General features: G+C 38.3%; 1 protein-coding gene across 8 annotated transcripts in view; it reads left to right on the forward strand.

Annotated features, from left to right (window-relative positions):
• The window catches only part of BDP1 (B double prime 1, subunit of RNA polymerase III transcription initiation factor IIIB), a 56998-nt gene that overhangs the window by 9484 nt on the left and 34028 nt on the right, over window positions 1–13486 (forward strand). For 5 of the 8 annotated variants that reach the window (XM_065046248.1, XM_065046253.1, XM_065046254.1 and 2 more), the window contains exons 8-16: window positions 102–156; window positions 841–984; window positions 2488–2766; window positions 3094–3268; window positions 4922–5081; window positions 7666–7742; window positions 12153–12297; window positions 12462–12538; window positions 13138–13297. In XM_065046248.1, coding sequence (XP_064902320.1) covers window positions 102–156; window positions 841–984; window positions 2488–2766; window positions 3094–3268; window positions 4922–5081; window positions 7666–7742; window positions 12153–12297; window positions 12462–12538; window positions 13138–13297 — 1272 coding nt within the window. The remainder of the gene's footprint in view (window positions 1–101; window positions 157–840; window positions 985–2487; window positions 2767–3093; window positions 3269–4921; window positions 5082–7665; window positions 7743–12152; window positions 12298–12461; window positions 12539–13137; window positions 13298–13486) is intronic. The other 3 variants (XM_065046250.1, XM_065046249.1, XM_065046251.1) reach the window with 3 other exon arrangements.

Here is a 13486-nt window from a genome sequence, read left to right on the forward strand (position 1 = left end):
TTTTGTTGCATTGTAGAAGGCTTATCTTGATCTACCATTTTGTACAACATATTGTTGCATTTCTTGCTTACTGAAAAGGACAAATATACCTTTGGTTTTAGAACAAGTTCAAACGTGAGGAAAAAGCTAATGGATGGAGGATAGACAAAGCATTCAGTAAGTAAAGTAAATCTATGCCATGCTACAATCAGTTGTTAAATGCTGTTAATCATTTTTTGTAGTAACTTTTATGCTTTGCCTTGCTTGAATTAATTATAAGAAAGTTTTTGCTCATGGGTGAGTTAAGAAGCTGGTGAGTTTTAGGTTTTTATAACAAGCATGATTCACAGTAAAGATCATTAGGTGTAATTTCTGGCTTTCCTATATGCCTGATAAATGAAATTAACATAAACTTTTCTATATATATTCAGTAGAACATTATTCTGATTTGTGGGAAATTCTAGCACAGTTACTTTTCATAAACTGCATTGAGAATCCATAAGGACTTTGTGTGTTATTTGAATGAGCTACGTGAGTCCTAGAGCAGCATGCTAATGCATTATTTGATACTATGGTACAATTTCTTTATTTTTTGTTTCTTAAATTTTCAAAACTACTAAGTACTGTAGCCTTTTTACTACTTTTTTGTTTTTGTTTTTTTTAAATCAAGCTACTGCAACCTGTATATACATCAATTCTAGTCCCTACAGAAAATATTTCCAAAAACAATTTTCTGTTTACAATTACATAGTCTTTGCTTTTTAATATCATAACATGTACCACTCATTATTTTACGAAACAAAAACTTGGAAAAATTATGAACTTTGAAATGTTTTCTATTTCTTTGTTTTAATCTGGTAGAAGAAAAGCGTCCCTTTGATTTTGAATTCTTTGCCCAGCTGCTTGAGAAGGTATTAGCAGATGAGGAAAAGAGGAAGCAAAAGGCTGTCAAAAGCCAGAAGCCAAAGGGAAAAAAGCCGTCAAGGCCTCAGAGGAAACCAAAAGGTACTTGAAAAGAACGCTTGAGATAACATTACAGAGCAGTGGTCAGTAATGTGTTGCTAATAGAGGAAAAATCACGTGGGGAATCTTTCTTTCCTGTTCTAGACAGGGCAAGAGGATTCTGGCTTTATAGCACAACTCTTTCAGATATAGTTTACTGATGTGTGGGATGGTGATCATTGCTAGCAGCTGGTTTCCTGAGGTGTTTTCTCTAGGCAAGAATGTGAGACCACACTGAGATTGGTGCTTTTCCATTATCTAAAGCACTGGTATTTGAAATGGGATATTCTCATTTAACAGTTGATAGATATTTTTGTGAGTTCTTAATGAATTCACTTTTAAGATACTTTGGCCAAAACCATGTTTTTGTTTTTGGCAAGCTCTTTTAAATATTTTTCTTTTTAAATTTTATTTTAAACTCTTTCCTTTTAAGGTTTCCGTTTCTCCTTTGATTGTTTGTCTCCTGAAGCCTGAAGGGTGTGATCCTTTTCAAGGAGTTTTGTAAAAGTTGGTTTAGTTTTCTGGTCTGTTCTAAATGAAGGATAAAGATTTTTTTAGTTACTCTTCATCACCATATAGTGTCTTATTCCCTCAATACCTGTGAAAGGACCTTTCATAGATGTGCTTAAATTAAAAACAGTTATGCTGACAGCATTTCATAAATTCACTGCCAATTCTGTGGGGTTGTTCACTTGTTTGTTCCACAAGAGCCCATTTTCTTGTGACTGATATTGTGGAACAAACAAGTGAAAAACCTTTTTAAAGAGGATGCTAGACAGGAAGCAACATTGCAGTTTAATTTTTAAAATTGACATAGTTGCTGCTTTTCTATAGCTTTTATTTCAGATTTGGTTAGGTGAAATGTTCTATCTAATGGGACTTACAGCTACATATAGGAATTCTGTTCTTAGACTTCAGTAGTAGATTAAAGGTACTTTATATGTCAAGCAATGAGAGTATGCTTCTCTTGCATTTTTTGTTTTTTAATTACAGAGGAACAAGTTAATATAAGAATAATTAAAAAAGACACAGAAAGGTTGTTGGTGATTGATGTTCTGCATAAATATAAGATGAAGATAAAATGTTCTGACAAGGGGAGGAGAATTTTAGGAACTCTTTAAATGCAGGAAAGAACTTACAAATTTTTACCTAAATAGTAATTACACTTTCCTGTGTAAATAACAATGCCTGTTTTTCCTGAATTCAGAAGTGACTGTGTAACGTGTGAAAAAGTATAGGAACAAGAATGCTTGTGAAGCTAGCTTTGCATGCGTTGTTGACTTTACCGTGGTGGAGTCTTATCCCATGTACAGAATGTGTTTTGCGTTTAGTGTTAAAGTTAATCTATGCTGAAGCTTTTCTGTGAAGTCATGGTCCTGCTCATATGACTGGCAGTATACTGGCAGTGATGTATGAATTCACAAGATGTTGCTAGTGGAAATATCTTTGCAATTTGTGGCTCCTAATAATCCATCAGTCTATAAACCAGGAACCATATTGTCTCAGTAGCAAAAGCTGCCAGCCCAGAAGCTGCTAATGATCAAGATCTTCAGGAAGCCAGAATTTCTGATGCAGAAACGGAAGCAGATGCTGTGACGGCTGAGAAAGAAAATGAGGAATCTTTGGATGTTGCTGAACAGGCAGAAGAACAGGTTGCATTAGAGCCAGTATTAGCAAAAAAGAAGAGAAAGAAAAAGAGAAAAGATGAACAGGAAGCTGAGAATCTTCCAGAAGAAGTGGCTGTTCCTTCAAAAATCACTGAAGAAGGGAAATCCTCTAAGAAAAGTAAGAGGCAAAAATGCTCCCATTCAAATGTTCAAATACAAATTTTATATAGAGACATTGAAAACTTAAAAATGAGAACTCAGGTTTTGTTTTATATCACTGATCTGCCTGTTAGGGAACAATGCTTTTCAAAATCAGCTTTCATACTAAATCTAAACACATTATATTTCAGCTGGGAACAGTGCTCTTGTATCTTAATACTTAGGCATTTTCCACTGGCATTTTTTGTCTTAAATTAACTCTTGCTTCACTGTAGCTAGGATGTGAGCAGTGGAATTCTAAGATGTTGCCTAGAATGTCCAAATTGATCTGATTCTTATTCATTAGCAGAAAAAAAAGTGGTATGTGGTGCAAAAAATGATGATCGTACTCCCTGTAGAGAAGAATCGGATAGTGTTATTGAAGGAAAAGATGAGACTGCTGTTACAGAGGAAGTGAGATCGGAGTCCTGTTTACCAGTGGATGACACAAGGGAGAGACAAAGTGATGTCAACTTATGCAGGTAATGTTTACAATGGAAAGTTTAGGCAAAACAAAAATAGTTTAAAGTTTTAGTATTGGTTTTATTTATTCATGCTTGCCATCACTTTAACTGGCACAGAATGGGCAGGTTTTTTGTTTCTGAGGACTGCACTGTTTTAGGGAGCTGTTTTGAATGTTAAGGAAGTTTTAATTTCCTGGTACAGAAACTCAAGCATGGATTCCAGGAGTTTTTCCTAAATAAATAATTTATTTGCAAGATACAGCATAGGGCAGCTCAGACTGGGTGCCTCCAGTAGAGGGACACCAAGCCAAGGAGACCTTGGGCAATGATACCCCTATGAGCTAAGCTTCCCATCCTTCATGTGTCAGTTCAGGCCAATTGTGAAATTAGAGTCTGAAGTCTCCCGGTTCTTTGTTGGATCCCTTTATTTTTGTCAGATGGGATGTTTCTTATCTCTGCAGCTAGTTGTTTGCCTTTTACTGATCAGACTAGACCTTCAGTTGTTATTTTGCACCTGCAGCTAGGGAGAAAAGTAAGTCCTTGACAAAAACCAAAGCGTTCTTCTGTTTGTTGTCTTCTTGTATAGGTATTCTGTTCCTTATCTCCAGGGATGCAGTTCTTGCTGATGATCTAAAGCTTCCCTTGCATGCTTGAACTGACTTGACTGTGAGGCCTTTTTTGCTTAACGAGGCAGAGAGTTCAAAACTTCACAACTTGCAGTCTAAGCAAATTCTATATAAGTGCTTCTAAACAAGTTCTCTAAGAAGCAGTGTACCAAAGAATTCAGTAAGCTAAGGCAGTCTGTTCTGTAACATTAATTCACACTGTCAATATATTCTCTTGCCCTGATGGGCTGTCCTTGCAAAATGAATTTACGTTAATACTAAAATGCCATCCAAAACTGCTTTCACTTCTGGTTTTGCATGTTTATGAAGACTGTGGCTTATCCTAACTCCTAATATTTCTCTCAAAGCACTGCTTGGGAATGTTGCTAAGTAGTGTTGCTATACACTTGGAATTTATATCTGTTTTTAATAAGGTAGTTCTTGTGCAAAAGGAGAGTTGCTTGAACTGTATTTGTGCAGAAGCTGGGTGGGGGTCAAGCTTTTGGTTTCAATTTTGGACATTCTTTTACTAGAAAGAAAGTGTTTGTTTTATTAAATTTCTTATATAAGAAAGTGGTAAACCTAAGAAGTCATTATGAAGCTGTTAGTGCTACTTCAGAATTTCACATGTTAATTGTTATATTTACCTGTATTCTAATCGCTTGTTATTTCATAGAGATTCCCAGAAACTTTTATGTGCTTTAATACCTAATTAGAAGCATATGACAGAACATCATGTGTCTTCAAACTCAGCGTAGATCGTTACAGTAGACCGGTGGGGAAAAGAATGCTTCTGCATACAGTGTTTATTTTAGTAAAGTGTGTTTTAAAAACTATCTAGTCTAGAATATTCAGATGGGATTTTAATGTTGTCTTGTAATAGCATTTCAGAGATACAAAATTGTTTCAAACCTCATATCCTGCAGATATTGCTAAAATTTGTTAGATTCTCTGAAACACATTTAATGTCAAAATTGCATAATTTTTCTGTGCAACTTGATGTATCTCTAAACAAACACTTTTTAAATTAAAATACACTATTTTTGTGTGCTTTTACTGATTTCAGCTTTGAAGATAACATTGATGTTATACTAGAAATGGAATCTGCTAAACTGAGAACTCTAGATATTAGAGATGATACATCACAGGAAAGCCAGATTTCAGAGTTGCCAGTTTCAAAGATTAGAAGCGAAGACAGGCAATCTGGAGAAACTAGAGAAACAAAGGTATTTTTATTTAAATAACTCTTACATCTGAAGATCTTTCTCTTGACTGTTAAAAGTGTTTTTGTAAGTCAAAGCCATTTTTGTTTCTTTTTTTTTCTTCTGTTGTTTTTACTGGTAAGTGGAAAAAAGGCAACAAGCCTGCTATCAATTTGGCTGGCTTTAATAGGTTGTCTGTTACACTAAATTTATTCAAACAGTATACTGTGCATACTGTCTTATAGACAATTTAAACAGCTGAACAATTTATTCAAAACTGAAGCTGTACAATACCAACCGTAAAACCTTGAAGCAGGATTTTGCTGGCCTACACTTACTAGTGCTATGTTGGAAACTGATTTGAGCAGGATCAGCACTGGGTTGTTTGTGGTGCCTCAGAGTGGGAACTGGTATAAACCCTTGTAAACTGGTACTAGCTGCCATGAGATGTTTCAGAAAATATATGAGAAACTGGACCAAAATTCATTGATCTTTATTCAGGAAAGTTATAATCACGTCCAGCAGTTCAGAAGCTTCCTGAGATTGCATCTGGCTACTTTTGAAGACCTTGATGCATCTCTTATTCATGAGTTTATCTAGCTGCTTTTTTGCATCTATTTGTACCTTTGTCGTGAATTGTGTACTACACAAGGAGTTCATTTCTGTAATTATTCACTTAATTTAAAAAGTGTATTCTTTGGATTGTTTTAAGCCTAATGCCTGGCAGTTTAATATACACTGTACTTCCATTGTTAAGTTCCTGTTCATCTTTTCTTCTTTATAATAGCACTTTTCTCTTTCCAGCAATATTGTTTTCAATCTGAAGACTCCTAATCTTACATTTCTTTTCATATAGAAAAAGTTCCGTTGTTTCTATCATCGTTCCATCCCTGCATCATTGTCATTTTTGAAATTTAATATCATATTGTTTAGAGACTTGTGCTGAGAGGGAATTAATTACTTTCTCTTGTGCTTTCTAAGATGAAGAATGATCTTACGGCTAAAGTTTGTGGTGAGAGATTAGGAAATTCTAAGTGTTTAGTGTTTCCCTAATGTGATGGGAAATTATTTGTCCTTTGGTCTTTATTTTAGATTCTGTTACCTGAAGTATTGTCTTCATTTTAATGGAAAATCAGCTACTTAAGATCTTTGCAGGTACTAAATGCCTGTAGCTGAAAATGTTGTAAGCATGCAGTCTCCTGATATTAGTTGAAATAATATTTATAAAAATCAATGAACTGAACAGAGCAGTGTGCTATATGCACTAGCCAATTGTAGTGGTGTCAGTAGTCTGAATGCCTAACTCTGGCTGATTAATTATGGCTGTTTGACATTAGAAAAAAGCATAATAATCTTTGAAACTGATAATTTTTAAAAGCTTTTTATGTAAATTCTGATTCTCTTGGCCTGCTGTGGTTATTGTACTTTGAAAGTATGTGAACATAATCACTGATCTAAAACTAGAAATAGTCAACCAACCAGTGATTTGAAACATTGTTCTATTAGTCTTATAAAGGAGGTAAATCAAGTAGAGAAATAATGTTCTTATGCAGTAGGTTTTTACCTTAATTCACTAAACGGATTGCATAGAATCTTTGAAGTAACTATGATTAGTTTGCTAGGTTGTTAAATTTATTTTTCATTTTCAGAGTGATGGTCAGAGCTCACTAGGAAAATTATTTAAATGCTAGACCTGGAAAGAAATGGTAGCTGATACTGCTTAAAGAATCTGTTACCAGCTTCATCCAATTAAAAGGCAAATAAATGGGCTGACAGGAACCTCATGAAGTTGGACAAAGGAAAGTGCGAAGTCCTGCACCTGGGGAGGAACAGCTCCAGGCATCAGTGTATGCTGGGGACTACCCAACTGGAAAGCAGTTGGGCAGAGAAGGAACTTGCAGATCCTGGTGGACACCAAGTTGAGCATGAGCCAGCAATGTGCCCTGGCTGCAAAAAAGGCTAATGGTATTCTGGGCTGCATTAGGAGAAGCATTGCCAGTAGACTGAGGGAGATGATCCTTCTGCGCTATTCAGCACTGGTAAGGTCACATCTGGAGTACCGTGACCGGTTCTGGGCTCCTCAGTATGGGAGACACAGACACACTAGAGATAGGACAGATATTTCATGGGCTGTGATGAAAGGCTGAAAGAGTTGTGACTGTTTGGGCTGGAGAAGAGAAGGCTCAGGGGTGTCTCTTCAATATCTATATAAGTAACTGATGGTAATGTGTAATGGTAGACAGAGCAAGGCTCTTTTCAGTGGTGTCCGGTAACAGGACCAGAAGCAGTGGGCAGAAACTGAAACACAGGAGGTTACCTTTGAATATCAGGCAACACTTGTTCACTGTGATGGTGACACTGGCACAGGTTGCCCAGAGAGACTATGGAGTCTCCATCCTTTGAGATATTCAAAAGCTACCTGGACATGATATTGGGCAACCAGCTCTAGGTGACCCTGCTTGAGCAAGGGTGTTGGACCAGATGGCCTCCAGAGGTTTCTTCCAACCCTAGCCATTTTTTGAATCTTATTCTTGTTTCTGCTTTTCTTTACCACAAAGAGTTGTTCTTCATTTGACATGTATTCTACAATATTTTTTTCCTTACTCAGAACAAAGACGTGCATGACTTACATAGACCAGATGAAAAGCAGAGTGCATCAGAAACTGATTCTCAGTCTGAAATAATGTAAGTAGAATTATTTTACCTTGCAGGGGTACTTGAGCTAAACCTGCATTTCATTATTTGGATATAATTCTGATTGACCATAGTAGGTTGGCCTAGGTAGTAGATCATGGTAATTTTTTTCCATAACCAGTGAAGACTTTTGGTAGAAATTTTGATCACTGAGGAGCAATGTTTTGACTAAGATTTAAAATATTACATGGGAATGAGGACAAAGACTTAACTGAGCTTAGGAAAAAACCTAGCCTTTCTACAGTGAGCAAGAATGAGAGATTTCTCTGTAGAAATTCTGCCATTTTGTGTGTGAACCTTGGTTGTGGAAGTTGATTTTTTTTTTTTTTTTTTCTTAATAAAAGGACCTCACTGTATTCTTTGGAATTCACAGTTGTCCATCAGTGCTTATTAGCTCTACACATCATGTGTATGATATATTCATACTTCCTAATTGGAAACTGCTGCTCTTTGGAATTCAATGCAAGAGTCTAAGTTGAGATACTTCTCCAGAAGATACTCCAAAGTGTCTCTGTCTTACCTGTGCTCCTTTATGAAGTTAATCTTTGTGACTATTTCTTACAATTACTGCTGTAGCTGAGCAGTGGTGTTTAAACAAGTTTGTGCCTAAAGTTTCCATTTTTGTGGATCAGTGACTTCCTATTCCATGATACCATTTTTAAAGGTGATATGGGGATGAGCTACTAGTTATTCATGCTTCTGTCTTTTGCTTATTGAAAGGCAGCTTCCTCTCACAGTAAAGAATGTCAAAGCTTTATTTGTCTTGTTCTAAGGAAGAATATAAGAAAAGGTAGTAGCTCCCAATTTGAAGGTTACTGATAAGCAGTAGGGTTCTATCAGTGTGTGAATCCCAGGACATGCTACTGCAATGGTTAAGGACACAGAGATTGATGTATGTACCCCATTCTTCAATAAAGTGTGGATGTTGGTAGTAGGATAAGATGTCTGAAGACAGCAGTTCATAGTCCTGTGAGTGAGAGAGCTTTGAAAGGTAGGGAAGGGACAGGAGAGGCAGATGCAAAATTTTGTATATAAAGCAAATCTGCTCTACTTTGAAGCAGTTTTCCCTTGTTTCTATTGAAATTAGTAAACCTATTCACGCTGATGTCCATTGTGAATCCCCAGAAGAAGTATTTCTATTTATTTAATGGCAAGAAATGCTTCCATCAAGTATTTTTAGTAGATTCCGCTGAATCCAGCCAAGTTAAGGCTTATTTGAGACTCCTTGCATTAGGTAGTAGCATATCTTCTAACATCAGAAAGATGTAGTATAATTTTTTTCAGTTTACTGTTGTTGCGATTTAACCTGAAATAGCAATCTAGACTGTGATAGCTGCTTCCTCACTTCCCACTGGTGCCCCTGGCCCCCAAATAGGGGAGAAAATCAAAAGGGAAGGGAGAAACTTGTGGATAGGGATAAACACAGCTTATTAAAACAATAAAATAACCCTAGTATACTACTACTAAGAATAATATAAATAAAATGGAAATAGAATATAAATTAAAAGATACTCAATGCAATTTCTCATAAACTCCATCCTCACTGAGCACCCAGTCCCAGAAGGAGAGAGAAAACACCCTTCCCTGGGGGAACAGGGGCAAAAAACCGGAAAAGGCAGAAAGGCCCAGAGGCCAACTGTAAAATGGCAGGATGGCAAAAGGCTGAACTAAGAGAACTCCCAAGCAGAATTCAGCCAAAACAGAGCAGAGGAGGAACTGGTCTCCATTTCTGTCTTCTCAGCTGGAAAATCCAACTTTCCTTAAATAGTAAGCATGATGCTAGTAGCATGGAATATTCTCACTGCTCAGTCTGCCCTGTCCATGTCCCCCTTCCTCGCTGCCTCACACCTGGAGCCAGAGAGCTCAGAAAAGACCTTGGCTTGAGACATCAACTAAGATAACAATGAGCTCTTACATTTTCTTCTCTCCAACTTAAAGACATTGTGAAGTAACTTCAAGAGAAACTTTAACTCTGTCCCAGGGTGTTATCTTGTGGTTCTCAAACTAAATCCAAACAACGACTGTGCTAGCTACAAAGAAGAAAAGTGTCTAACTGAATGAAGGAAATAAACTCACTTTCATTCAAACTAGCACCTTCCACCCCTTAGTCCATACCATTTTTGACATGCTTACCAATACACTGTAATTACTACTACTGCTTCAACATACGTATGTACAAATATACACACAGGTATCATTTGTTATTCCTTTAATCCATGGGCCATTGTTTTGAAATGTTAGTTAAATTCATGACTTTGAGCTTCATTTATCGTACGTCTCCCTGGGCAGGAAAGGTGGTGTGCCTTGTACAGTTCCTGCCTAAGGTTTGTGGGTTAAAGATTTCAACTCAGAAGAAGTTGTGAGGTACCACTTGTTGGAACCAGCTCTGGTTTCATCACCACTGCACTGATCTGAAAAACAGTTATTGAACGCTGTTAGTATGGCATATATTATTATGTAGCAATTAACATAATGCAGTACAATACTGAGTATTCTCGTCGAGAATCAAATCTCCCTGAGGTACACATTGAACTTCTCCATCCTTCAGTATTACCCCCCACCAAGTGCTTCCAGGTTCATAGGCAGAAACAATCCCATGGATGGGTTTGCCTTTGTCTGAGGCATGAGTAACCCAGACTGTCTTCACTAACATAATTTTCGTGTGCAGGTAGTCATGTGAGGTAGTCTATGACAAGGATGCACAGAGCATCTGAGACAATTACAGTGAGGTGTTTTTTGCCAGTCTTTCCCAGTTAGGCTCATTTCAGGCTCTGCTACAGTCAGCTCCTGGGATCCCTCAGTCACTCCAGAAGTACTGATTGGTTTTGTTCCTTTGTAGTTTGACAGGACCAGTGTCTACCAAAGCTATAGAGCTCCTGGGGGTCTGCTATACTAGCCCATCAAATCTGCACAGTCCAGTAAGCTTGGTTTTTTTTCCTTCTCCTGTTGGAGTCAGGGCCCTTCTGATGTGCATTGATGAATTAAACTGGAGCAGCATTTTTTTCTAGGAGTTTTTCTTTTCAACTCACATACCCATTCCTGAAGTACTGAATTAGGTTTTTCCATCACACCTCCTCATATCTTCTCCATGGTCACACAGGAAAAACCACCGAGTGCCCCATTTTGTGCATGTTTTATGTGCTCTTTCCTGAGATTGGAAACACCTGCTCCTAATAGCTGAAATTTGGTTTTGTACAGGTGGTGAGTGGAACCTGTCTTCTCTGAGTGCTTTGATTTCCCGTAACAGCTTTTCAAACATTTTCAAAACTGGTTGTCAGATTTTTCAGACAGTTTCTCCACAGCTGAGACGCAGGCCTGTAGAAAGGTATTAAGATTGTCCTCCAAGTCCTGAAGTTGGTCAGCCACATCATTCATCCCCTGTATACCTGTATTTGTCCAGCTCACTCCCACTAACAACCTAGCATGCTGGTGGTGTGCTTTGTATGAACTTCTGCCACAAGGGTCATGTACAAATGTTTCTACCTGGATCTGTTCCCTCCTGACTGTTTAGTCCAAATTGAAGTATCTACTGCATGGTTAGTTCTCTTAGGAACTGGGTACCTGTCTCCATAGTGGTCCACTTTCCTGTATGACACACAGCATCTTCCAGGAAGGGCTACCTCACCTTTGTGGCTGCCAGGAGTTGGCTCCAGAGGCTGGAGGAGTCTTTCTCTGTTGCAATTGCACTGTCAATGGCTGCATCCCTTAACAGAGATCTTAGCTGCCTTGCTTCCTTACCCTCTAGTTCCAGACCACTGACTCTGTTATCCCAGCATTGGAGCAGCCAGGTTACAGTGTTCTCATCTTCATTATGACCAGAATCTTTTTGCATATCTCACAGGTCACTTTGAGAAAAGGACGGAGTGGTTATCTCTTGCTCTCCTCCTTGTGATGATGATAATATCCCCTTGTACACTGTGCGAGTAGTCCTTGTTGTGACTCTCTTTATGGGAGCAAGTGATGCTGATACAGGCTCATCATCTGCCTGATTTATTTCTAGAGTCTGGGTAGTCACAATGCATGTAACAGGCTTTTGAGTCACTGAAGTGATGGTCACCAGAATTGGCATTGGTGCAGTGCCTGTTGTTGAGGTTGAAGCAGCAGAAATAGTTGGTGTGTGGGGCAGAGTAATTGTGGTGCCCATTGCTGGGGCAGGTGTAGTGGCAGTGCCTGTGGCTGCGGCTGGAGTAGCTATGGTGCCTGGTGCAGGAGTAGCTGCCTTGCCCATCACTGGGGCTGGAGTAGCAGCAGCAGCTGCCTTGCCTGGTGTGGGGGCTGGAGCAACTGCCTCGACCGCATTACCCATGCGTTCTGTGGTGCTCTTGGAGTGCATCTTGGACCACGTAAGACTTAGAGTTTCTCTTTGGTAATAATATAGACCACCTCTTTTTATATCTGAAGGAAAACTGAAAAGCCAGCAGTCAGTGGACGCTTGCAAAGACCTAAGCCCAATTTAGTGAGATCATCCAGAAGGAGAGAAGGAGCAACCCAAGAGAAAACAGAGGCCGAAACTTCCACTCCAAACCTTGTGAATGCAGATGAAAAGGTCAGAAGAGGAAAGTCACTTAATATGCTGTGCTCATGATCATATATCTGTTTTGATTAATGTTGATACTGGGGACCAGCGATAGTTTCATAAGTAGTATTCTGAGCACTGCTTCTGAGGTATCTACACACGTCCAAGATTAATATTTCTTGCCTCAATTCCAGCACTCTGAGGAATACAGTAGAAGAAACAGAAATGAAGCCACAGAAGTAGAGAACATGGATTTGGATACTAAATCTGAGTAAGTATTGAGATCATGTTTCTGGTCTTCTGGAATTAACTGACTATAATTGTTAATTTATTCTATATAGTACTGTTAAAACTCCACAATTACTATTGTATTTTTATAATACAAATCTTAAATTTTACTTTGGCGTTTTCTTGGATGATATCAAGTGGAACTGTAGTAGAAGGTATGTGCGTCTTTTCTGGGAAACTGAGGAAAGCATTATTTTATGAAGTACCAACTATGCTTGGAATTTGGGGGGGGGGGGGGGGGGGGAGGGGAAATAATAACTATGGCTTTGCCTTCCTCCCTCCCTCAGTTGCCAGCTAATGGCTCTGCTTCTGACACTTGCAGAAGCAGCTATGGTATGCAGTCAAGTTAGGTACCTCACCTGTGTGATAACTTCATCTATTTTTAATACGCAGATAAATTGAGTTTCCATGCTCTATAGGACTAAATAAAGTTTGTTTCTTATGTGAAGAAACTTGCATAAGTTTGTACAAATCCTTCCAAAGACAACCCAATTCCAGTAAAGAAAGCTGTGCAAGTAACTGAATATTATGTGGGCTTGAATACTATGGAGTAAATGTAACTGTTGTGGATCCTTTGTGCAGAGAACCTGAAAAAACTGTAATTGCAAAGGCAATAGTTAGAGGATGTCGACAGAGATTTAAGCCTAATGTTACAAGAGCGTCTGGAAGGAAAGAAGAGCCTGAAAAAGATGCAGGAAATGATAAAATGCCCCATCCAGAGCCTAAGGGAGAAACCGAAAAGGTATTTAATAGAGTAAGGTAACTAGCGATAATGCGTTAGCTAAAGAGGTGCTGGATGCAATAGCAATGTTATCTTCCTTTTTTCCTTTTATTTTTTATCCCTGAACAGCCTAGGAATCAGCCACTTATTTAACCTGCAGTGACAGTGTGATATTGTTTAGAGGCTTCAGCTTAGCTGGGAGCTTGTCAC

This window comes from Columba livia, chromosome Z (genome assembly GCF_036013475.1).
Source record: "Columba livia isolate bColLiv1 breed racing homer chromosome Z, bColLiv1.pat.W.v2, whole genome shotgun sequence".
Taxonomy (NCBI): Eukaryota; Metazoa; Chordata; class Aves; order Columbiformes; family Columbidae; genus Columba; species Columba livia.